General features: G+C 35.7%; 1 protein-coding gene across 3 annotated transcripts in view; it reads left to right on the top strand.

The window, feature by feature from the left end:
- LOC144967856 (uncharacterized) overlaps window positions 1–25,000 on the top strand; it is a 177,026-nt gene that overhangs the window by 129,768 nt on the left and 22,258 nt on the right. For all 3 annotated transcript variants that reach the window (XM_078905579.1, XM_078905582.1, XM_078905580.1), the window contains exons 11-21: window positions 5,915–6,149; window positions 7,106–7,177; window positions 7,847–7,959; window positions 8,360–8,531; window positions 9,414–9,587; window positions 10,086–10,211; window positions 12,733–12,911; window positions 13,312–13,417; window positions 14,623–14,781; window positions 15,501–15,581; window positions 17,023–17,193. In XM_078905579.1, coding sequence (XP_078761705.1) covers window positions 5,915–6,149; window positions 7,106–7,177; window positions 7,847–7,959; window positions 8,360–8,531; window positions 9,414–9,587; window positions 10,086–10,211; window positions 12,733–12,911; window positions 13,312–13,417; window positions 14,623–14,781; window positions 15,501–15,581; window positions 17,023–17,193 — 1,588 coding nt within the window. The remainder of the gene's footprint in view (window positions 1–5,914; window positions 6,150–7,105; window positions 7,178–7,846; window positions 7,960–8,359; window positions 8,532–9,413; window positions 9,588–10,085; window positions 10,212–12,732; window positions 12,912–13,311; window positions 13,418–14,622; window positions 14,782–15,500; window positions 15,582–17,022; window positions 17,194–25,000) is intronic.

The raw sequence follows: 25,000 nt of genomic DNA, 5'->3' as shown, positions 1-25,000 counted from the left end.
TGATGATGATGATGATGATGATGATGATGATGATGATGATGATATGAATAATAATAATAAAAAATAATAATAATAATAATAATAATAATAATAATAATAATAATAATAATAATAATAATAATAATAATAATAATAATAATAGTGATGATGATGATGATGATGATGATGATGATGATGATGATGATGATAATAATAATAATAATAATAATAGCCACTAACCGTACTCAACATGCTTTACAAGCCAGCAGCAATACTTAAGATGTTGGACAAGACATCACGCCTGTAAGGTTCTATTACATTTTCCCCATAGAGACAACACCATTCCCGACAAGGTACTCCTTTTACACCTGAGTATAGTGAGAGAATGTAAGTAAAGAGTCTTTTTCCCAAGGACTCATCTTTTACTGCCGTCTAAAGTGGGACTCGAACCAGGTACTAACAGCTCCGAAGACGAGTGTCACACCCCATAAGGCTTAAGTATTAAGCGATATTTTCTTTCTTCTCAAGTGGAATATAATATGTAAGCTCTGCGATCTTGTGGCGGGAAACTCAGCTTGCAACCTGTAGATTTGGGCTTGGGTCCTGCTCTATGCGGCTCTTTCCTTGTATTCTATCACTTAACTAAGGTGTAAAAGGAGTACTTGATGGCCGCATCGTTGTCCTTGTCGAGAAAAGATAGAAACAAAAAAACCCAACAGACCACATTCTCGTCCTGTGTGGTAAAGTGTTGCACTTGGCTTTGGATCAAATTTGAGAGTATAAATAACTTACTGGATATTGTTATTGTAATATAAAAGTTTACATTGGGAATTAATCTTTAAATAAACAAAATAAGCAATAATAACACAAACAAACAAACAAACAAAAGGTGAGTTGTCGTTAGTAGTGCTCATGGAAACAAGTGGTCCCATTGGTTGAACTATTAAATACAACTCACGATTTGTTTTCTTTTGTGGCCAAAGACTGGCATTTTGACGTCATTTTTTGGTCAGTGTCAGGCTATAGATAGTTCGATGATGACGTCACTCAGGTCTATGTTATTGTTTTTTTGCCATCCGCGTTTATGAGTAATGCTCACTGAACTGTATTAACCCGACTATAAACGTTCATTGATACACACAGTTTTGTGTGTTGGTCCGTTATACTTCCGGATGGCAATGTTATGAGCTTCTTAGCCAAGCGCATACTATCTATAAGTTAACGATGGCTACGATCGAACACAGTGAACACTATAAAAAGAAAACCACAAGTGTAAGCATTATTGTTTCGGGCTCGCTGGTTTCTCTTAGTAAAAAAGCAAAACATTCATAATGACAACAAGCCACAACACTGTAATTCCAGTCCCATGTGAATAGATCTTTGTAATTAATATTTATTGCACATCAATCAAGGGACTGGACTTTGTAGTAAATGCGTTTATTCAATATTTGGGAGGGCCATAGCTTTGTAAAGATATGAAAAAATCGCAAGGCGACAAACAACTAAAATAATTGAAAACTGATTTGCTGTTAGTATCTAGTGCTGAATGTTACAAATGATGTTCTATCTTTATTGTACAATGAACAATAGTCATTGTTCATTTCCTTTTGGTGGTGGTCGCAGTGTATTGTGACGTGATGTTTGAGCGGTGTCATCTTAAGTTTGATAAACCTCGTTAAATTTGCTCTTTTTTGTAGATTTCTTTTTCTGATGGGTATATAATCACTACGGGCTTTGTTAAAATGAAGCATATATGGCTATTGGTAATTATTATTATTATTACTATTTTATTATTATTATTATTATTATTATTGTTTTATTATTATTATTATTATTATTATTATTATTATTATTATTATTATTATTATTATTATTATTATTATTATTATTATCATTATAATAGTAATATTATTATTGTTGTCATTATTATTATTATTATTTATTATTATTATTATTATTATTATTATCATCATCATCATCATTGTTATTATTATCAAAAATAAAATGTGTTGCACAACAACAACTATAAAAGTTAATCATAATCACATTCAGCTTTATACATTTTTGCCAAGTGTTTAAAATTGACACAATGTTTAACAAACGCTATAATTTGATAATTACGAGAACAATGCTTAGAGATGTAAAATGATTTGAGATCTAGTCTTCGTGGCCATCAATAATCATCAAGTGTGGAATCGGATAATTCTTGTGTGAGAGAGTGTCCTCAAAAAGTTATTTATTTCTCACAAACTATGTTGATGCCCTACCGGTACGAGCGGGGCCGACCCCCTCGTTCACATAGATTCAACAAAACGTTTACCTTTGATTCCAACGATTTCTCTGAGGTGTCTTTCAACGTTGAAGCTTGTGTGGTACCCAAGTAAGTATTCGAGTAAATTGAAGCAACTCAAATAGCTATAGATTTGACTCTAAGTGAATGCTAGTACAAAATGATGCCGCCTTTGGTTGTATGGGAAGAATATTTTGAATCAAATTATGCCATTCGATCCCAACGCTTTCTCTGAAGTATCTTTCAATACTGAAGATTGCAAGGTACCCAAGTAAGTATTTCAATGAAATTGCAACAACTCAATAGGCTTCTACAGTCGTGACGTCAGTTCCCCTGTAATGACGAATGGCAACTAAGTAACTGGTTATAAACTTTCGGAACAATAGCGACGCCCTTATGAAATACTTCTCGGACGAAGATAAAAGTGTATCCAGATGAGAAAGTCATTATAACTTGGATCATGTTTTGACTTTTATACATTATGATCACATGACATGTCAAAAAGTTCTAGCCAGCATGAAGAATAAAAAGTACCGATTTTCTTTGTTTTAAACCAAGCTGCTGGTTGCTGGGCGGACGTGACATCAGACTATTGAATCCTATTGGCTACAGGTAGAGATTTGAATCTGTGAAAGTGGAAGTACAAAAATGATGATGACTTTGGTTGTTTAGAATGAAAGTTTGGAATCAAATTATGCTCTGCTTGGGAAATTAATTCAGTATTTTGAAGCTGATTGACCATAATATTATAATCCCTTAAAAGTTCAAGCGCTATTTACGTGTCATTGTGCTTTATTTTGTGAAATTGTTGTAACAAAATGTATGTTATCAATGTATAGCCCATATCCTATTCTATGATTATTCTTTTGATGAATGTCACAGGGGACTGCCAGGTGCTCCTTCATACATGAGTTAAGTTGTGTAACGTGTGAAATGTTCAAGGAAACAAAGCCTAAGTCAATAGAATTTAGTCTATCAATAAAAGAGCCTTATGCACATAAAAGGGATTCGCACATAACTGAGATATCATTTCCAAATTTTGATAATTTGATTTTCAGTGCAATTATATTCACTACCTCATACTATGGTAATAAATGGTATAGGCTTTTAGTAAAAGCAAATCCAAATAGAAGATGAGATTGAAAACAAAAATGAACCATTTTTTCTAGAGACCAATTGTCTCTGATAATGTAATTTGGTATGAAATCACAATCTCGATGTGCATTATCGACAAAAAGGTAGGGTTTTTACCACCATAAACACCATATATCTCACCACCACCGTCACCACCATCACACCACCACCACTACTACCACCATCCTCCTCCTTCTCCTCCTCCTCCTCCTCATCATCATCATTATCATCTTCATCATCTTCATCCTCATCATCATCATCATCATCATCATCATCAAGATTGCTGCCAAAGTCATCTGAATCTGTCATCACAACAACAATAATATCTGCGTTATGTATTCATCATCGATGTTGCGAAGAAAATCATGTTGCCCTTTACCTTATTAACCAAATAATCACTGAAATGCTAACAAAACAAACAAACAAAAAACCCCAAACAAACCGGACTGATCCTTTGCGCTATAGAATAATTTTGTCTCAGAGAAGACGGGTCAACTGATTCGATGCTTTAATAATATGAGATGTGAACATATTTTTCATAAGCAACAAATACTTAATCGCTTAATGATTTTTTATCGCAATATCGTCACATTGACTTTTCCATAGCATAGTATTTACCCCTACATAAGGGCAGATAAAGACAATGAGTCACATTGTTGTCGAAGCCTTTTATTTCATTATTTAATAAGTTTAGGGGTCAGCTTGGCTCAGCGGTTCGGTCTTTGCTTCGTACCCGAAAGGTACCGGGTTCGATCACCCGCCGCTGCTCTGTGTGGCCTTTAGCAAGTCACCTCGCACTAGCTCAATTTGCGGCGCTGCACTGCGGTTGACGCCTGGGTTATTCCATCCAGACTTCCATTGGAATAGACCCTAAGACAAATTTCACCTATGGGTGAATAAAGTGAATTTTATTTTATTTTTAAATTTGTTTTTGTGAAAATTAAAATTGATACAAAATTATATGAAACATGATCTTTTAATAATATCTTCACTTTATCATTCTAATCTTTTGTGTTTATCTAACGTTTGCGCAATATACATTATTTCATAATTTAATAGATTTAGTGACAATTAAACTTGATACAAAACTAGAACAAATAATCATTTAATAATATATTAACTTTATTATTAGAAGCTATAGGTGTGACAAGCGGTTGCGTAATGTGCTTTGACACCTTATCTCTGCTAATTAGGATGTAATGAGCTTTGGAACGGATCAATCGAGAATCATGACATAATAGTTTCTTGGTTTATACAATTTTTAAATGTTAATTGCGAAATAAGGCAAAGAAAATTCAGAATTGGTTTAAAATAGATTTCAGCTATCTGATTAAATTATTTATTTATACTAACAGATTGACGATAAAAGTAATTAAACTTTATATATAATAACATGAAACATACAATTAAATACAGATAATCCGATATTAACAAGGATAATTTACTTAACGGTGGTTATGAATCAGCATTATTTAAATTCTCAATGAATAATCAATCCTACCTCTCATATTAGAAAACGTTATGATTTGGTTTTACTTACAAGACCCGCTACTGTCTGTATCAAGGTACCCATTCACAACTGAGTCCAATGCGGTACTGTGTTTACGGTATCTTACCTAATAATACGAAGTGGATTTTTTGTAATCCATGACATAAACTGGTGACTGACCATGCTAAACAGTGCTTGCCATTTGTAACAAAAGTGCCTTAACAAAACACGTATTGGTGATCAACGCTTCAAGTCCCTTTCTGACATCTGGTACACTTCGACATAATACTGTTTTGGCACGATGGGACATGTTTACTGTAACACATGTCACACCACTTAAGTCGGCTTGTGGTATGACATTCGCTTTCGAATCGGAAGGTCCTGGATTCGATCCCCGCTCGGCGCATAGTTGAGTCCTTGGAAAAGGCTCTTTACTCAGTTGTAAAATGAGTACTTGGTCGTCAACAGCGTTGTATCTGTCCGAAAAAAAATGGTAATATCGCCTAACAGGCGTCATGTCTCGTCCTACATGTTAAGTATTGCTTTTGGCCAGGGACCCCTATGTAAAGCGCTTTGAGCACGTTTAGTGGATATTGCGCTATATAAAAGCTCAAATTAGAAAAAAACCCCAGTCAGGATGTCAACCTTTACATACACTTTAGGAGTGCTAGTAAGGAACAATCAACGGACAACCGCTTCAGATGGTCTCATACTACAATGTTATGATGATCTACTCAGGCAGCGATCCCGCCCGATAGTCTCGTCAAAACACAACCATCGATAAGATGCTCTGCGGTTTCAGGTTCTTCTTGTCGACACCGTGTACATGCGGGACAGGTGGAAAGTCCCCACTGATGAAGCAACCGACCGACTACTTGTGCTTTATGAACAAGATATAGCTTCTGTGTGGCCTTATGAAGAAGAATGTGTAGCGTTGTGGAATGCATATAGCATGGTAAGACTTAAAAATATGTTTATACTAATTTTGGTTTTGGTTTTTACTTTTTATTCAATCCCACCAGATCTGAAAAGAAAAGTGTGAGTTACTTGGATAGCATAACAGCTGACCAAGATGCAAGAGAGATCGAGAGAGAGTCCCTAAGAATTCAAAGAGAGATGGAGAGAGAACGAAGAGCCAGATCCGCCTCTCCAGCACCTCCCCATCGAGACTTGGGCAGGGTGACACCGATCTACTCTCACTCTCCGCCTCCGAAATCAGAGGTCAAATCCAGTCAACGCGCGAGGTCAAGGTCGAAGGTATGTTGTGATAATATTTAAATTACAATTCTTTATAAATCTTGTTATAAAGTTCAAACAACGATAATGTCGAGCCCGGAAATGTGTATGGAACAATCTACTGAATTTGTTGAATTCTTCCTATTCTTTTTCTTTAAAATAGCGGACAAAATCAGTGGTTTGCTTTTTTTTTTGTTATGTTTTTGAAGGAACGTCTTTGAGGGGCACCTGTCGACATTCTTGAAACGCAACGGGAATCCTGATAAAGCCAACACCGCCGGACCAGAACGATTGGTTGACTTTATCCAATATCAGTGGAACACACTTTTACTTATATGAAGAGCAGATAATTTTGGACCAACAAGAGTTGTTGGCCTTAACGAGAAGTTGACCTTAAGAGTGTGGGCTTTATGCGGTTTCTATTGTGTCATTATTATCATTATCGTTTTGATAGATGTTTTGTAATAGACTATTCTATCATGGTTTAAATTGTTACAATATAAGAATAGGAAGATGAAGTAGAAGAGATAGAAGGATAATGAGGAAGGGGAAGTGGTTGTGGTGGTGGTGGTCGTGCTAGTGGTGGTGGTGGTGGTGGTGGAAGAGGAGGAGGAGGAGGAGGAGGAGGAGAAGGAGGAGGAGGAGGAGGAGGAGGAGGAGGAGGAGGAGGAGGAGGGTTAAGAAAAAGATGATGATGATGATAATGGTGACGATGATGATTTTTATATTGATGATGATGATGATGATGATGGTGATGATGATGAAGATGATAATGGTGATGACAATGATATTGGAGGTGATAATAATGTTAATGAAAAACAGAAGAGGGAAAAAAGAAGCTTCACAATGTAGTTGATAAAATTAGTAGGAGTGTAAAAACAGTTGTTTAGAAGCGTTGTGTGCCATAGATACACTACAAAGCAACTAGATAATGTAAAAAAAATGTTTTTAATTGTTTTTTTTTCTTTTTTCACCAGAGCCCCCAAGCTGATCTCGCCAGCTTGATAAGCAACACGTCAGCACAATTTTCTAATGTAGAAGATCAACTGGTAAGATGTTTATTCCTAACCCACCTTTTCAACCATACGAAATGATTGACTGTTTGTCCAAAAGTTAAACATGACACTTCATTAAATTTCATTTGTCCGACAAGAAGAATTAATGTCATTTTCCAAACTACTCGAGTAGTGTTATTATTAACATTATCCTCTTAAAATTCAATTTTTGGAACCGGGTCCATCCCGATTATATCATTGAATTGAGACTGTGGGTCACATTTGTTGTTTCTGGGTTAATGCAAGACAGTATTGGGAGATTCAACTTTTCTTTAAATGTTACTGAAGTAGTAGTAGTAGTAGTAGTAGTAGTAGTAGTAGTAGTAGTAGTAGTAGTAGTAGTAGTAGTAGTAGTAATAGCAGTAGTAGTAGTAGTTTGATAGTAGTAGTAGTAGTAGTAGTAATAGAGTAGTAGTAGTAGTAGTAGTAGTAGTAGTAGTAGTAGTAGTTGTTGTTGTTGTTGTTGTTGTTGTTGTAGATGCCTTGAAAAGCATCTACAAAAAAAAAAAGAATCTAATTTCAGAAGTTTATGAGGCATTAAAATCTTGGATAGTTGACTCCTAAAAAGTGAAATCTTAAGGAATGCGTTTTTAAGTTACAACTACCGTCTTTGAATCTCATAAATGCATATATAAATACACTGCTATGATTCCATGCCTTTAGATTGCAAGTCATGAGCTGAAGACGTTACGCCAAGCCTTGCTGCAGACCAAGAGAGAACTCAAGGAAACAGAAGGAGAATTGAAAAATGCCAGAGAATTGGCTGATGATGCCAGGTAAAAATTTTCATTTCCTCTTACCTCCAAATTTTCCATATTTCCATTCCTCTGACTTGAATCGATAATGGGCATCACTTGTTTAAAAAACTTGAAGAATATTTTATCATACCAATAGTACCTACTATTTTATATTACAAAATTAAGCCAATTATAAGTTTTTATGCATCAGTATTCACATGATGATGATGATGATGATGATGATGATGATGATGATGATGATGATGATGATGATGATGATGATGATGATGATGACGACGACGATGATGATGATGATGATGATGGCGATATTGAAGAATTACATTCCAGGACGAAAAAATCACGTGTAAACTAAGGGAAATAACTGTGTGAAAGAAGACATCCAATATAACATTCTCTGAATTATTTCCCCTGGTACTAGATCTGGCCTCATGGTTATCGAGTTCAAGAGAGGCAACGCGACCAAAGATTTGGAGCGTCTTGTGGATGACATGAGAAGGAAGAAACAGCAGATTTCGACATTGGAAGCAGAACTAAAGAACAAAATGGCTGAGAACAAAAATATTCATTCTTTGGGCCTTACGAGGGATGATGTAAGTAAAAAATAATTAATCAGAAAAGGATAAACTTTACTGGATTCCACAATAACAATATTTGGGAACAAAATAATGGTAAAAAAAAAAACTGGTTCCAATCACATTGGAATTGTAAAACAACTCTTTAGGCGACTGAATACAGAACAGCAGCATATGAATTCTGTATAAAATAGCGTTCAGAAAAAATGATTTATTATGACAATACAGTGTCAAGTTTTTATAGCTATAACAAAAAGTCTTTAAATTTTATAATGTATAAAAGGAATCAGAACGATAAAAAGGTTGGTTGCATCGTAAAGAATTTTCCTATGATTGATAACAAGACGGTTAAATGGCACCAACATAGGGATTCGACTAAGAATGGATATAAGAAAAACCAACAAATTATTCGACAATACTAGAAAGTATAGCTAATTGAAATTGAGAGTAAAACAAGTCTTTTAAGAGGTCATTAACAAACAAATGTTTGAATTTTTATTTCGATATAATTAAATTTGGTTTTAGATCTATAAAAACGAGCTTTTATATAGCGCAATATCCACTAAACGTGTCCAAAGCGCTTTACATAGGGCCCCTGACCAACAGCAACACGTAACATGTATAATGAGATATGACGCCTATTAGGCGATATTAAAATTTTTTCCGACAGAGACAACGCTGTTAACGGTCAGAGGTACTCATTTTACACCTGAGTACGGTGAGATAATGTGAGTAAATAGTCTTTTCCAAGGACTCAACTATTTTGCTGGTCGAGGCTCGAACCCAGGACCTTCCTATCCGAAAGCGATTGTCATACCACAAGACCGCCTTATAGAAAAAAAAAAAAAGAATATTTTGAATAGACCTATGTCTCAATCTTGCTCTTATTGTACTTCGCAGTGCTTGGAGATTAAAAGCACGAAGGAAGAAAACCTTTGTCTGAAAACGAAGGTGAGGAACGTTGAGGGATTACTTCTGGAGCGGGACGAACTTGTCAGGCAGTTGGAGGCGGCCAAAGATGACTTGCTCAGGGAACAAAAACAAGGTCGTCTGCAGAGAGCGGAGTTACAAGAGGTTCGTTTTTTGCTATTTCTTGATTTTGATTTTCCTCATTAATTAGTGTGAGTGCGTGTAGAGAGATGGGTGAAAGAGGGGTGGGTGTTCTTGATAAGTCAGTTGGTAGAGCACTTACTTCACACGCAAAGAGACTGAGGTGAAGTTGAGATATTTTTTCTGACCAGCAGTGATTGGGTAGATGGGCCTGATAGATCTAGCGGAAAGTACCTTGCAAAAGACTAGCGTCCCAGCCAAAGGTTAGCAGGTAATTGCTATTGTCTCTTTCCCGTTATAGAAATTGGGATAAAATCTGGCTCTACAGGGCTCATAGCACTGAAGGACTACTCTATAAACTATTTTTTAAACTTCATTTTAAACAAACGAAGTTAATACAATAACCGAGATTGTTGCATAATATACATTTCTGTAAGCATTTTATTTTCCCACAAAAAAAAAAGATTTGATTTAACTCAAATTGTAGGTTGGTCATGAAATATATAAACATTTTGTCTACAGGAATTGGAAACCATCATGTCTAAGCTAGAAGAGACACAGAGTGGGTGGGGAGATGGTCAAGTACAACTGACCAAACTCGAGGCTGCCTTCAGGAGGATGGAGAAGGAGAAGAATCAGATCATTCAGGTAGGAACTAAATTCCTCGTAATAATCATTCTCACACTTACTTAATCCTTTTCGCGCTAACTGGAACTTGGAGCTATGCTGGGAATCTTAACCTGGTCCTGTCGGCTGATATTCCAGGTCTTCTTCGGTCGGCCTTGCTTCCTCTTTCCTTGGGGTGCAAAGCCTTCCATGTCAATGTTTCGGCAGGTCTGTGACATATTATGTCCCAACCATTCCCACCTTCTCTTGAAGACTTTAACCCTCTCCTTACCAACTACAGGAAAATCGTCACATTCGTTACGATACAACCAACATTTTTCGCATTCAAATTTCTTTTGTACGTCATTAAATTTGAAGATAATGAACAGTGTGTTGTAGAGCATGTTTTGCTAAAGAAACTATGTCTCGCAAGAATTTTACTGCTATTGTGTCTGAGTGATAAAAAATATATATTTATATTCGTTGGGTGTGAAGTTTTGGGGAAAATCCTGAAAATGGCTGGTAAGGAGAGGGTTAATCAACCCCAATGGGAAATTTGTCTTTAGGGTCTCTTCCAAGGTAAGATTAGAATAACCCAGACAGGCATCAGCCGCAATGAGATCTGCCAAGTGATCCGAGGCGATGTGACGTGCTCAAGGCCACACAGCTTTTACAGTTTAGACAATAACATTCACACTCCTTAATGAAGTCATTAAACTCTGCTCAAGTTCTATCATTTGGCATTTAAAAATATACTTTCACTGTCAAGTTCACTTGATGCTTTGCGTGTAGTTAAAGAACTCATAACATCTGCCAGCGTGATATAACCTCCCAACACACAACACCATAAACGTTTATAGTCTGGTTTATACAGTTTAGTGAGAACTATTCATAAAAATTGCTGACTGAAAACAAAAAACAACGAGGTGAGTGACGTCAATTTCGTTCTATTCTGATTGAGACAGTTGATTGCATATGAAGTAAGTTACGTTGAAAATTTAAAAAAAAAAGAAAAATGGACAGAAGCTGGCCTTAAATGGGTCAGTGTAAGAAGTAATTGTGGTACCTCAAAGGGAGGCAGGGATAATAAGATAATAAATAGTTGCATATGGTTATTTTTGGTTGCGGAGATATTTAAGTTGAATAATTGACCGCTGCAGATTTTTTTTAATTTTACGGTGTATTAAGACAAGAGGGGACATTAAAATATTTCATTCTAGTTTTCTCAAACAGCCCAACGGGGCATAGGCAGTGGCGTAGGGCCTTAAAGGCTATTAAGGCTAAGCCACAGGTCGTCATTGTCTTGAAAGTATGTAAGAATTTAACAATAAAAAATCACACTTTTAATTTTCTGTTTCACAAACAATGAAATTCATTACCCTTACCGAGCCTCAAAACTTGAACCAATCACACCGCTTTGAATTTACTACAGCTCGAGTCATACTCGTGCCCCTGACCAATCAGTACAGCGTGTGGCTTTAAAGGTTGAGAAGGCTTCCAGCCATATTCCCACGTACAACTAGGCGATGCATTTCACGTTTGCCGTGTGCTATGACTGTGGGCATGAAGAGGCATCTTGACTTTGAACTGAGTCATTGTGGCTTTCTTACTCGCAGCCTCATACAATGACCTAATTAATGGCAATCGTGTTGTACCTGTTACCCATTCCTCTTCGAGGCGTGTCAGGCATGTGATATTGAATTCCACTTGTCCCTTTTAACTTGAGTGTGAGACTGTACGTTATGTTTATTGATAATTCGAGTGTTAATCTGATGTATGCAGTGTCTGTTTTTTAAATTTTAATTAATTGCTATTAAGTGTGATGAATCACGTCTATTACCTGTTGACCAGTTCTTTGAATAGGGAAAATAAACTTTTGATTAAAAGTCTCGGTCCCCATCAACCAAACGATTTTGTACTCACTATTAAAGACGGGGAGCAGAATCGGTCATTTGATAAAGATTGGTTTAGTCGTTTTCCTTGGCTTACGATGAGAATAGAAAAGAAGAGTTTATTTTGTTTTAATTGTATTTTGTTTGGCGATAACAGCAATACAGAATTGTCTTGGACAAGAAGTGGATTTACCTGTTTGAAAAATTTAACACAGAGAGCATTGAACCATCAGAAGTCCAACTTACATTTAAATAGCACCACTAGATTGAAAACCCTTGGTACTGTTCACATAGGTGCACAGATTGACAGTGGCTATCGCTTATCCTTAGGCAGGCATTATGAACAAGTTACAAAGAACATACAAATCGTAGGTAAAATAATTGAGTGCATTAAATGTTTTCTCTCTCTCTCCTCTCTCTCTCTCTCTCTCTCTCTCTCTCTCTCTCTCTCTCTCTCTCTCTCTCTCATATCCATAACTAAAAGATAATATGCGACAACACATCTCAAATCTAGCCCCATGCTCCTAAATGACCAGGCTACGCCGCTGGGCATAGGTACTAATCGTATTGAGTAATCAAGAATTGAACAACTCTTTAGAAGGTAACGTAAGTAGAAAACAATAAATAGGTAATTTGATTAAAGAGATCGTTTTTTTTTTTTACTTATACAGGAAAAGATCATGGAGTGTGAAGACATCAAAAAGATTGCAAAAGAAGAGCAAGTGGAAAGGAAGAAGCGCCTAGCCGAAGAGATGAACGGATTAGAAGAGGAAGTGAATGAACTGAGGGTCAGGGTCAAGGACGTTCACGAAGATAACGGGTCAAAGGACACCATCATTGAGAAATTGAGGTAAGCGGAAGCTCGTAAAGTTTTATTCCTTTACAAAAATGGGCCGATTGAAATGTACCTAATAAGAGCAGCAACATGGAGACAACTTGGTATTTTTTGGAATGAAATTCCGATTGTAACAATGTGTTTTGCAATGAAAAACTAAGTTTTAAAAGGCCTGTCAAACAACTCATCGACAAAAAAAGATTCATTTATTTTATAAAGAGGGCAGGGGAAAAGCTCCAGATATGCCAATTCTGTCTTTTTTTTTTTTTTACTTCGATCCCGCTATACGTGAGTAGCGGACAGTCATTCTACTCCGTCTTTGTTCGACTTTTGGCTGGTCTCAAAATAAAAGGTTACGGAAAAATTGCTGATTAATTTTAGAAATAAAACAAACCAATATTATCTTCTCCCCCAGAGCTCAGATCAGTGAAATGCAATCTGTATTGACCAAAGAGAGACAAGACAGGCACAAAACATCGACAGAACAGAAAAAGGCCTTGCAAAGATTGAAGAAAGAAACGGTAAGGAATTTACCAATCATTTTTATGACTATTGTCTCTTTAATGCATTTGAATGTGCCAATATTAACTCACTCAATCCTAGAGATTTTTGCTACTTTTCAAAATTGGAAAAAATGTATTAAAAATGAACATTCATTGATCGTTTTATTCAACTAGACTCTACCATAAATATGTAAAAACTAAAAACATTAGCATTGATGCTACACCTCATAAAATGTAATAAATAGGCATGGGAGTAAAAGTAACTGGGGTAAACTACGGATGCAGTCGGTGTTAGGGTTGAGTGAGTTAATATAATGGATTCTAGAATAAAATTAAAACTACAGTGTAGCTCAAAAACTTTTCAGAAAATGTTTGGTTTATTATCTTTAAATCTGTTGATTTGATTGAATAATATATCTATCTATCTAATAATCTATCCATCTATCTAATAATAGTAGTATATCTCTCTATCTAGTAACTGAGGTTCTCCACCATAAAATACCATGTTGACATGATTGATCACACATGTATTCGACAAAAAGGCACAAACATTTTCGCCATCTTCAGATTTTTAGTCCAATGGTAGTACATTCGGTTTGAGACCTGTTGGATCCAAGTCACTAGGGTGGCACAGTGATAAGTCCTCGGAAACCTCCTTACTTACATAACTTTTCCTCCACACTCAGGTGTAAAATGAAGACCTGGACAGCAATATCGTTGTCCCTTTCAAAAACGATTGTAATGGTGTCTTTCAATTGTCAAGTTTTGTCTTATATATGTTGTATTGTTGTTGGTTTTTAGACTCCTTTAAAAGCATTTGAGCATATTGATGAATTATTTCGCGATGTAAAGTGGACCTTTTGCCTCTGCAATGACTGGGCAAGATGAATTTTGTTTTATTAATACTTTACTTTTGTGGGATTTTTTTTTTGTTTATTGCCCGTCGTAAAATCTGTGACAAAATGTCGCATTATAGTATTATTCCCCTGAAAGAAACCAATTTATACAAAATTACCAAAATGATAAAGTTTGCTCTTCTTGAAGTGTAGAAATCTTATTCTCCGCGAAAACAGCATCATGATTTAATTAAAACTTTATAAATTAGACTTCAACTTTTTTCTTTCCAGAATTCGGGTCATCACGATATAAAAAACCACTTTGCATCAACGAGCCACATGTATTCTATAATTTATCGTTATTCTATTTCTATTCCAATCACTTAGAGCTCTGCCGTCCTAAAGCTGAAAGAGTCCATGTTTTTGGATAGACAGAAAGCAATGGAAGAAATGAGATCTGAGGTAGAGAAAGAAAGGAGGGATAACGGTCTTAGAAGTGACGACAGACTCACCCAAATGTTGACGGAACATTCCAGGGAGATCAATGTAAGTATTGCTAGCGTCCTTTCTAAAGAGTAACTAAAAATTCTTACTGAGTGTGCAAAGTCCGACACCATGAACCGGACATCTCCGAAATACTCTTTTGTATCGTTTTTTAAAAATTCTGCGAGCTATGTCTGATTTAAAAATAAACAAAAAGAAAATTAGCTTGATCTCCATTTTTTATGACCTAAAATGTTACATGCACAAGGTTTTCAAGCGGGCCTTAATTAGTAACGAATTCAGTCGACACAGAGTTGGTTAGTAACCAGATTGGTGACAAAGGTAACGCACCCTTCTTTGTGTCTTTTGTTACGCCATTTCACACATTTTACCCCATGCGATTAAAGAGGGAATAAATTTCTCACATTTGTCATTATAGGAGTGTGATTACAAAAACAATGTTTTAACATTTGACTACATAATGGAAAAATTGTCCCTGTTCTGCTGGAAGAAATAAGAGATCTTTAGCGTACAGTGACCATGTTTAAACTGTAAAATTGGGCTACATCGACGTGCATATATCAACAGGTCTGACAACCAAGTGCAAATATTGTGGGCATGGATTATCATTATGTAATGGACACTATTTTGTGTTGGTTGAGAGTATTTCCATTACAGCAATGAGCCCATAACAAATTGGATTGTCACACCTGGAAATTAATATACGTCGGGATTATACGTAAACACAATGTCTATTATTTTTGTTACTGTTACATCCTCAGGTCAAGAACGATGAAATCCTTAGATTGCAAGATAAGCTTAGAAGATTGGAAAGTGACAAGCAAATTGAAACAGAGCAACAGGTTAGAATAAATTTTTTTTCTATCTAAGTAGAATTGTTATTCTCTCAGTGATTTGTATTATTTTAAGTCACATTGAAAAGAAAAAAAACAATATTAAAATAGCACTCTGAGCTAGCTCTGAGCTGTGTTGTGTTGACTTGCTCAAGACAACAGAGCACAATCGATCTTATACGAGCCCTCTGCGATCTTACCATAGCCATCGTTAACATAATATTATAGCCTGACACTAGAGCCCTCCAGGACTAGCAGTTTGACGTCATTTTTTAGGTTTTGTAGCGTCTAGTGAGTTGTTAGTAGAGCTCAAGGAAACAAATTATTTCATTGAATACAACTCACGATTTGTTTTCTTTTGTGGCAAAAGACTGTGGTCAGTGTCAGACTATAACTTTACGATGGCTACGATCTTACACCGGGAAATATCCGTGCACAAGGATTTCTACTTCATTTTCATTAGCGTCACCATAAGATCGTCGCTTTGGGAACCTTTGTTTAAAAGTCCATTTGTGACTGAAAATTATCAAATAAAACATAAGAATCTAATACCCCCAAAGGAAATGAGTATTATTATAGTGCAATATCAATTAAACGTGCTCAAAGCGCTTTACAAACCTATCCCTAGCCAACAGCAACAATTAACATGTAGGACGAGACATGACGCCTGTCAGACGATATTACACTGTTTTTTTCGGAGAGAGAGAACGCTGTTAACTCACTTGACCTAGCGTTCTACCTCCTTGCTGTCCCCTCTCCCTAAAGACTTTTAGAACTGTTCAAAATTGAAAAAAATGCTTAGTTGCTCAATCCAAAAGAAAAATGATATATAAATAGGTTACTTCAATATCACGAAAATATTAAAAATAGTAGGTTTAACTTTGATAATACGTAAATAATGTCTAATAAAAATGTAAGTGATGCCTGATGGGGTAAAATAACCACAGCCAAATACCGAGATAGTTGGTGTTAGGGTTGCGTGAGTTAACGGCCATCTACTCATTTTACGCACCTATACCTTCCCGGCCTTGTATACGTTTGAGATGTTGGGTTACATATATTTTTAATGGAGCATTTATATAGCGCAAAATCCACTAAACGTGCTCAAAACGCTTTACAAGGAGTCCCTGGCCAACAGCAACACTTAACATGTAGGACGGGACATGACGCCTTTTAGGCGATATTACATTTTTTCGGACAGAGACAACGCTGTTAACGGCCAGGTTCTCATTTTACACCTGAGTACGGTGAGAGAAACTGAGTAAAGAGCCTTTTTCAAGGGCTCAACTATGTGCCGAGCGAGGCTCGAACCCAGGACCTTCCGGTCCGAAAGCGAGTGCCATACCAATAGACCACATAGCGCACATATTATTAGTAAATAAATTTAATTGTCTTGGTGACACTGACTTGGTAGCTCATTGGTCTACTTGTTATCTACTTGTGTCTGTAGGTGATCGAGGCTGTAAACAGAGAAAGGGACCGGTCTGAGAAGGACAAAGAATGGCAGATCAGGCAATTCAAAGATGAATCTAACAGGAGAAGCAGCGATCTCATGTCACAGGTCGAAAGGGAAAAACAGAACAACCGGGAACTGCATCGGGAGATGACGGACCTCAGAAAGGTGGGTTGGGTATCATGATTAAATGGGAAGCTAATGTCGTGACATTTGGAAGTGTTTAACCAGTCCTCCGGAGGATTAGAAATAAATACGTTACATATTGAATCATAAGGTGGTATGATTATTTTTAGTATCAGGGTGTATAGAGGCCGATTCTTATGATTACGGGGTGTAAAAGAGCAAGACTGGAAGATCTTTATTGACAGCCAGCATTTACATTGGCAAGAAAAAAAGATGTCATCACTCTGAAACCAGAATATAAGTTGCACAGGGTATTATATCCAATCCTCTGGAGGACTGATTCACACTTCCAAGGAGACTGGAACCAGTATTTTGACATCACACTTTTGTTCATTATTCATTTAAATAGGCCTCTAGTGGATACTTTTTAAAAATGATTTGTGCACGTAATAGTAGATAAAAGTCTGGAAACAATGCCATACAAAGCAAGATTTTTGTCTGGCACTGGTTCTTACACACTTTCTCAGATCTTTATCTTACACCAGTGCCTGCTCCCTATTTTCTTGATTTGATTCCACAAAATATTAGATTATTCCCAGGCTGTAAAAGGAATTTTTAAAAGTTTGATTGTGAACGATTATAATTATTGTTGTGAAAGTAATGGTAATTAATGTCCTCATCGGCAAATACTGAAAAGGACCGGCCAAAAAAAAATTCTTTTACAGCCAAAAGGGTCATCTTATACCAATACACTAAAAAAAAAACATAAGCGTTTAACGTTACATTTTTTACCTTTGCATGCGTCGTTGCCAATGGGAGCGATCTTTATTCATGTTTTCGTCCAACCAAGTCATCAATCACATAATTTGTTGCTGTCCAACGATTGGATATTTCTTCAGAAATGTAAACACGCTGCTTTGTTTATGAAAGTTGTAAGTATACCCATGTGTCAAGCTGAACACAATGGCCAATCGGGATTTTAGATATTTCAAAAACTGTGAACACTTTTCACTATGTGGGCCACTTTGAGCACATATTCCAATGTGACCAATGACCTCGAGCACATGGAAATGTAATATAGATCATTCCCATTATTGATCACTATTTATCATAAATAGGGGGTCCCAATATATCATTTGGTAGAGCCCTCGATTCACAATCAAAAGGACCGTGATCGATCCCCAGTGCAGTCGAGATTTCTTTCTGACCCCCCTCCCCCTGTCAACCCAGCAGTGATCGGATAGCTGGATCTGTTAGATCTGGCGGAAAGTACTAGCGCTCTATCCAAAGGGTAGCAAGCAATTGCTATTGTCCGTTTCACGCTTTAGAAACCGGGATAACTCCGGCTCTGAAGGACTTATCATAAATGTTTGTTGTTTAATTGAGTCAGTGTTTTGCCTTATAACAAATCAAGCAATGTTAATTGTTTAGTAATTACATCGGTGACAGTGACCGTAAATCTCTGAGCAATACACTTTACCAGCTCGGCTCGATTATTGACGGATAGCTGTAAGCAGTATGAGACGAGTGCTTGAATAATAAGGTGATTGTACAGCAACACTTGGAACTTGAGTTCTTGTACGGCCTTGTCGTGGAAAAATTTAAAAAATCATGAAGCGCATTAAGCGTTATAAAATCATGGAATTACTCTCTATGAAACTGCATAAATATATATGATTTACTACTACAAAAACAGCAACTACTACTACTACTACTACTACTACTACTACTACTACTACTACTACTACTACTACTACTACTACTACTACTACTGCTACTACTACTATTACTGCTACTACTACTACTACTACTACTACTACTACTACTACTACTACTACTACTACTACTACACTCTACTACTACTACTTACTACTACTACTACTACTACTACTACTACTACTACTACTACGACTGACTACTACTACTACTACTACTACTACTAACTACTAAATACTACTACTACGACTGCTACTACTACTACTACTACTACTACTACTACTACTACTACTACTACTACTACTACACTGACTACTACTACTACTACTACTACTACTACTACTACTACTACTACTACTACTACTACTCTACTACTACTACTACTACTATATGCTATAATACTTGTGCTATTATTATTATATAATAATAATAATAATAATAATAATAATAATAATAATAATAATAATAATAATAATAATAATAATAATAATAATAATAATAATAATAATAATAATAATACTTTATTGCATCCCAAAAAGGAAATTTTTTGTACAGACGTGTTATAATTTACACATAAGATAAAAATACAATGGAAATAGGATGTATATATAATATATAAAAAAGGAGCAGCTCTATAACCAGAGCTGCGCTTTATAATATAAATAATTTCAACACTGTAAAATAGTTAAAACTGTCACTATAAATTGAAAATTGAAAAGATTGCAAAACAAATAAATTAATAAATTAATATTTATATTTTAAAAAAGTAAAAATGAGAAAGAATTATATAAAATGATTATTGCTTGTTGTTATAAAGCCTAATACTGGACGGCAGAAAAGATTTTCGGTGTCTCTCTGTTTTCGTTGAAATAGAGAAAGGGCGACCACTTCTTTCTGACATAATAATTGATGGTCTTAGTGGATGATACTGGTCATTTAATATTTTAGTTATTTTATTAATACAAAATTTCTCGTATAAAAGATCTACATCGTCAACATCATTTATATAGCGTTTAATGGATTTTTTAATATTTGAATTTATTTTGTTCCTTTCCACTGCTAAGCAATTGCCTCCCCAAGCTGTTATACAAAATGACAAAACACTTTCGATTACTGCTCTATAAAATAATGTGCAGAGGGTTTTATCTATTCTAAACTGAGAGAGTTTTGATAAAAAATATGTACGTCTGCACATCTTATGCCTAATTATTTTCAAGTGTTCATCCCACTTGAGCCTGTCATCAATCGTTACACCAAGGTATTTGTAGTGAGGAACTCGCTGGACGAATTGGTCCTTTAATTTTAACGGTTCTATCGGTTCCTTCACTCTCCTAAAGTCAATCACTAGCTCCTTTGTCTTGCTTATGTTAAGCTCTAGGTGGTGGGCATCACACCAAGACACAAATCTATCAATTTCTTGCCTATAAGCCACTTCGTTGCCGTTTGTTATGAGGCCTTGAAGAGCGGTGTCATCTGCAAACTTTATTAAAGGTACACTCAGGTTTTGACTTCTACAGTCATTCGTGTATATTGTGAATAATACTGGGGACAATACACAACCCTGAGGAGCACCAGTATTAGTAGTTATACAGGAAGATTTGTTTTGTCCTAATTGAACATATTGTGCTCTCTCCGTAAGAAATTCGAGCACCCAAGCAATTATATACTTGTTTAAATTCAGACTAGTCAATTTTTGAACAACCAACTGAGGTTGCATTGTATTGAACGCTGAAGAAAAATCTGCAAAAAGCAATCTGCAATAGCTCCTAGCGTGATCTAGATGCCTGTAGATGTTGTTTGTAAACAGCAAAATGGCATCCTCTACGCCACGTCCTGGTTTGTAAGCAAATTGATGACTATCACTCAATGGCATAAACTGATTCCTAATTTTAACAAGAACAAGTTTTTCTAAAGATTTCATGACTATTGAAGTCAGTGCAACAGGTCTGAGATCGTTCATAGTTTCAAGTTTTTCTTTTTTTGGAACAGGAATAATTTTTGAAGTTTTCCAAATTTCAGGGATCGAAACGCATTGGAGGGACCAGTTAAAAATATGTGTATAAATGGGGAAAGCTGGTGGGCACATTCTTTTAATAGTTTTCCTTTCAATCCATCCGGCCCAGCAGCCTTCCTCTCGTTTAGTTTCGAAAATACGAATCTTGTTTCCTCTTCACTGACCTCAATAGTCATTTCATCTTCCAAAGCCCTGTCTAATTTATGTTTTTCATTTTCAATATCAAATTTGTTGGCTGTGTCGAAACGTGAATAAAATTTATTTAAAGTTTCAATTTCGATATCTTCTGATATAATCGTGGGCTTTGGATTATAGTTAACAGCAGTTTTAAGCCCCCGCCACGTGTCCCGTATATCCCCAGAAGAAAAGCATTTTTCAATTTTATTTTTGTACTTATCTCTACAACTAGATATTACCCTCTTTATCTCTTTTTGTTTTGTTTTCAGATCTTTTTTGTTTCCACTAGTATAGAGAGTTTTCTTTTGGTTCAATAAAAGTTTCAGATCTTTTGTTATCCAAGGCTTGTTGTTAGGATAATATTTTATTTCTTTTTTACAAGACACTAGCTGTTCACAGAATTTTAAATACTCACTCACACAGTCATTCAGCTCATCCACACTATCACATGATTCGATAAAAACATTCCAGTCAGTGCATTCAAAACAACCACGCAAATCTTCACACACACTTCCGTTCCAGATCTGTACACTTTTCTTTACTGGTTTTACACGTTTAAAAACAGGGCGGTAGGTGGGGAGTAGCAAGAGCATGCAGTGGTCAGATAAACCTAATGGGGCACGGGGTAAACATTTATAACTATTTTTAATATTACACAGGAATAAATCTAATGTTTTTTTGTCCCTTGTCTCGCAGTCCACGTATTGATGAAGTCCCGGGAGAGTAAAATCGTTACATTGGTTAAAATCGCCAGTGACCATCAATACGGCATCGGGTGACTTAATTTGAATGTCCTGTATTTCTTTCCTCAAAATATTTTTCGCTGTGGTGTTGTCTGATGATGGTGGAATGTAGACGTTGATGATGATGACATGAGTATATTCCCGGGTAGATAATATGGTAAAATAATAATAATAATAATAATAATAATAATAATAATAATAATAATAATAATAATAATAATAATAATAATAATAATAATAATAATAATACTTTATTGCATCCCAAAAAGGAAATTTTTTGTACAGACGTGTTATAATTTACACATAATATAAAAATACAATGGAAATAGGATGTATATATATAAAAAAGGAGCAGCTCTATAACCAGAGCTGCGCTTTATAATATGAATAATTTCAACACTGTAAAATAGTTAAAACTGTCACCATAAATTGAAAATTGAAAAGATTGCAAAACAAATAAATTAATAAATTAATATTTATATTTTAAAAAAGTAAAAATGAGAAATAATTATATAAAATGATTATTGCTTGTTGTTATAAAGCCTAATACTGGACGGCAGAAAAGATTTTCGGTGTCTCTCTGTTTTCGTTGAAATAGAGAAAGGGCGACCACTTCTTTCTGACATAATAATTGATGGTCTTAGTGGATGATACTGGTCATTTAATATTTTAGTTATTTTATTTATACAAAATTTCTCGTATAAAAGATCTACATCGTCAACATCATTTATATAGCGTTTAATGGATTTTTTAATATTTGAATTTATTTTGTTCCTTTCCACTGCTAAGCAATTGCCTCCCCAAGCTGTTATACAAAATGACAAAACACTTTCGATTACTGCTCTATAAAATAATGTGCAGAGGGTTTTATCTATTCTAAACTGAGAGAGTTTCGATAAAAAATATGTACGTCTGCACATCTTATGCCTAATTATTTTCAAGTGTTCATCCCACTTGAGCCTGTCATCAATCGTTACACCAAGGTATTTGTAGTGAGGAACTCGCTGGACGAATTGGTCCTTTAATTTTAACGGTTCTATCGGTTCCTTCACTCTCCTAAAGTCAATCACTAGCTCCTTTGTCTTGCTTATGTTAAGCTCTAGGTGGTGGGCATCACACCAAGACACAAATCTATCAATTTCTTGCCTATAAGCCACTTCGTTGCCATTTGTTATGAGGCCTTGATTTTCCCCTTTGATTAACAATGAAATGGCAGTGCACAACAAAATTTTCTAACGTCTACCCTGAATATCTCACTAACTGGCTCTGCTAGGGAATTTTACAGCTTTCACATTCACCTTTACAGCGGCTCTATCACACTACCTCATTCGTCTGTAGTGTTTTATTCACCCTGTTTTGTTGATAAAGGGGAAACCCGAAACGTCCACAGTTTCTGCCTTCGTCTAATAAATTGAAGCTTACAATTCCATACTAATTGTTATTTTTTTCCTTCGAGCTTCCAGCAGCAACATTTTCATTATTTCACAATTTCGTATAACTATATAAGAGAAAGAGTATACTAATTCATTATAACAATATCGGTATTATAATGCATATCAAAAGCAAAGGCATTCCACACGGTAACACATGGTATATGATTACATATCGATAGTTTACGTGCAAGGGGCTACAGCCACGGTCCATTGTTACCAAAATAATGGAACTTACATAGTCGCAGTCAAGTCGTCTCGTTGACTTCCCTTCTCAAGTCTTTGTTGTTGTAAGGATTTGACCTCAAGTGACCATAATACATAGTTGGATTACAGCAAGTGCTTTGATATCTTTGTTGTAGTTTTCTTGGATCGTATAGTAGTTTATGGCTGTTATGGAGTTTGTAGTCAAAGTATAAAGTCTTTTGATAGTAGACCTCATTGATATTGTAAAATGTAGGCTGCTAGATGTATAGGTAAGGTATAAGTAAAGAAAAGTTAATGTCACGGGAAAGGAGGGGGGGGGGGGGGGTAATTGCACAATTGAAATGAAAACAAGCAAACGTAGAAACACAAAGGTTATTCAAAAATTGAATAAAGACAAAACAATTTTTTAAAAACAATCAAAAAGAATATTTAAAAACAAAAAAAAAAAAAAAAAAAAAAAAAAACAAACACACAAAACAAAACCCCTCCATCCAATCAAAAAATAAACAAAAACAAACAAAAAACCCACAAAAATAAAAACAAAGAGAATCATCACATTTTATTCTGTATTGGAAGATGTTTCTACAAATACCAACACCAAAGCCATCATCCATTTAAAGACAAGATGTGTCATGGATTATTCATTTCGTTGGGAATTTTTAATACGTATTTTATTTAAGATTACGGCAGTATAGATTTCAGACTGTAGCCTTCAGACACCGGTCTTATAGAAACCTGACTTACGTTCGTTTATCATTGCACGATAGATTAATCAATTGTTGTGTAGTTTGTTTGACCGTGGATCAGATTGTTAATGGCGTATTGATACCAGTGGTTACTTGTGTTATCTTTCTGGTTTGTTAATCTGTTGTTAGTATCAGGAGAATTTAGGGGGGGGGGGGGAGGAGGAGGGGAGTGTTTGTGTGTGTGGGGGGGGGGGGGGGGGGGTCAGAGGTGTCGTGACCCATAATAGGTATTTGGACATGGATCACACGGCCTTTGTGATTGAAATAGGGTTAAAAGAGTAAGAAGATTAAGCAAGATGGCAAAGCGGGGTAAGGAAACTGCAGCCCACACCCAGAGGACCTATATTTGATGATTTTTGTGAAATTAAATGACTCAAATTTTAAAAAGAAAATCATAATTGAAATGATAGTTAGACGTCTAGGTAGAATTATGTATAACAGCACAGACAAATGTTATTTTATTTTAAGAAGAAGTTTATAAAAAATGAAGGAGTCACGTTATTCTAAATAATCAGAGCACAAGCTGTATGGGTCAGTCAAAAAGCTCTGAGGTCATTTAAAATTCAAAACGTTAGATTTATCATATTTTGTTAAGAGAAGACACGCAATACTAACCGGCCAGCCATCCTGCAGTTTTATAGCTTTTATTTTGGATCATGTCTTATCTTGTCACGTCTCCTTTGTCCTTTCCCCTTCTATATCTCTTTATCGTTATACGATGGATATCGATAGATAAACAGATAGAATGAATGAGTGTGTGTGTGTGTGTGTTTGTGTGTGTGTGTGTGTGAGAGAGAGAGAGAGAGAGAGAGAGAG

This window comes from Berghia stephanieae, chromosome 3, assembly GCF_034508935.2.
Source record: "Berghia stephanieae isolate SIO BIC M18660-M18661 chromosome 3, UCSD_Bste_1.3, whole genome shotgun sequence".
NCBI lineage: Eukaryota > Metazoa > Mollusca > Gastropoda > Nudibranchia > Aeolidiidae > Berghia > Berghia stephanieae.
Note: the sequence above shows the minus strand (reverse complement) of the source record. Positions and strands in the feature narration are given on the sequence as shown.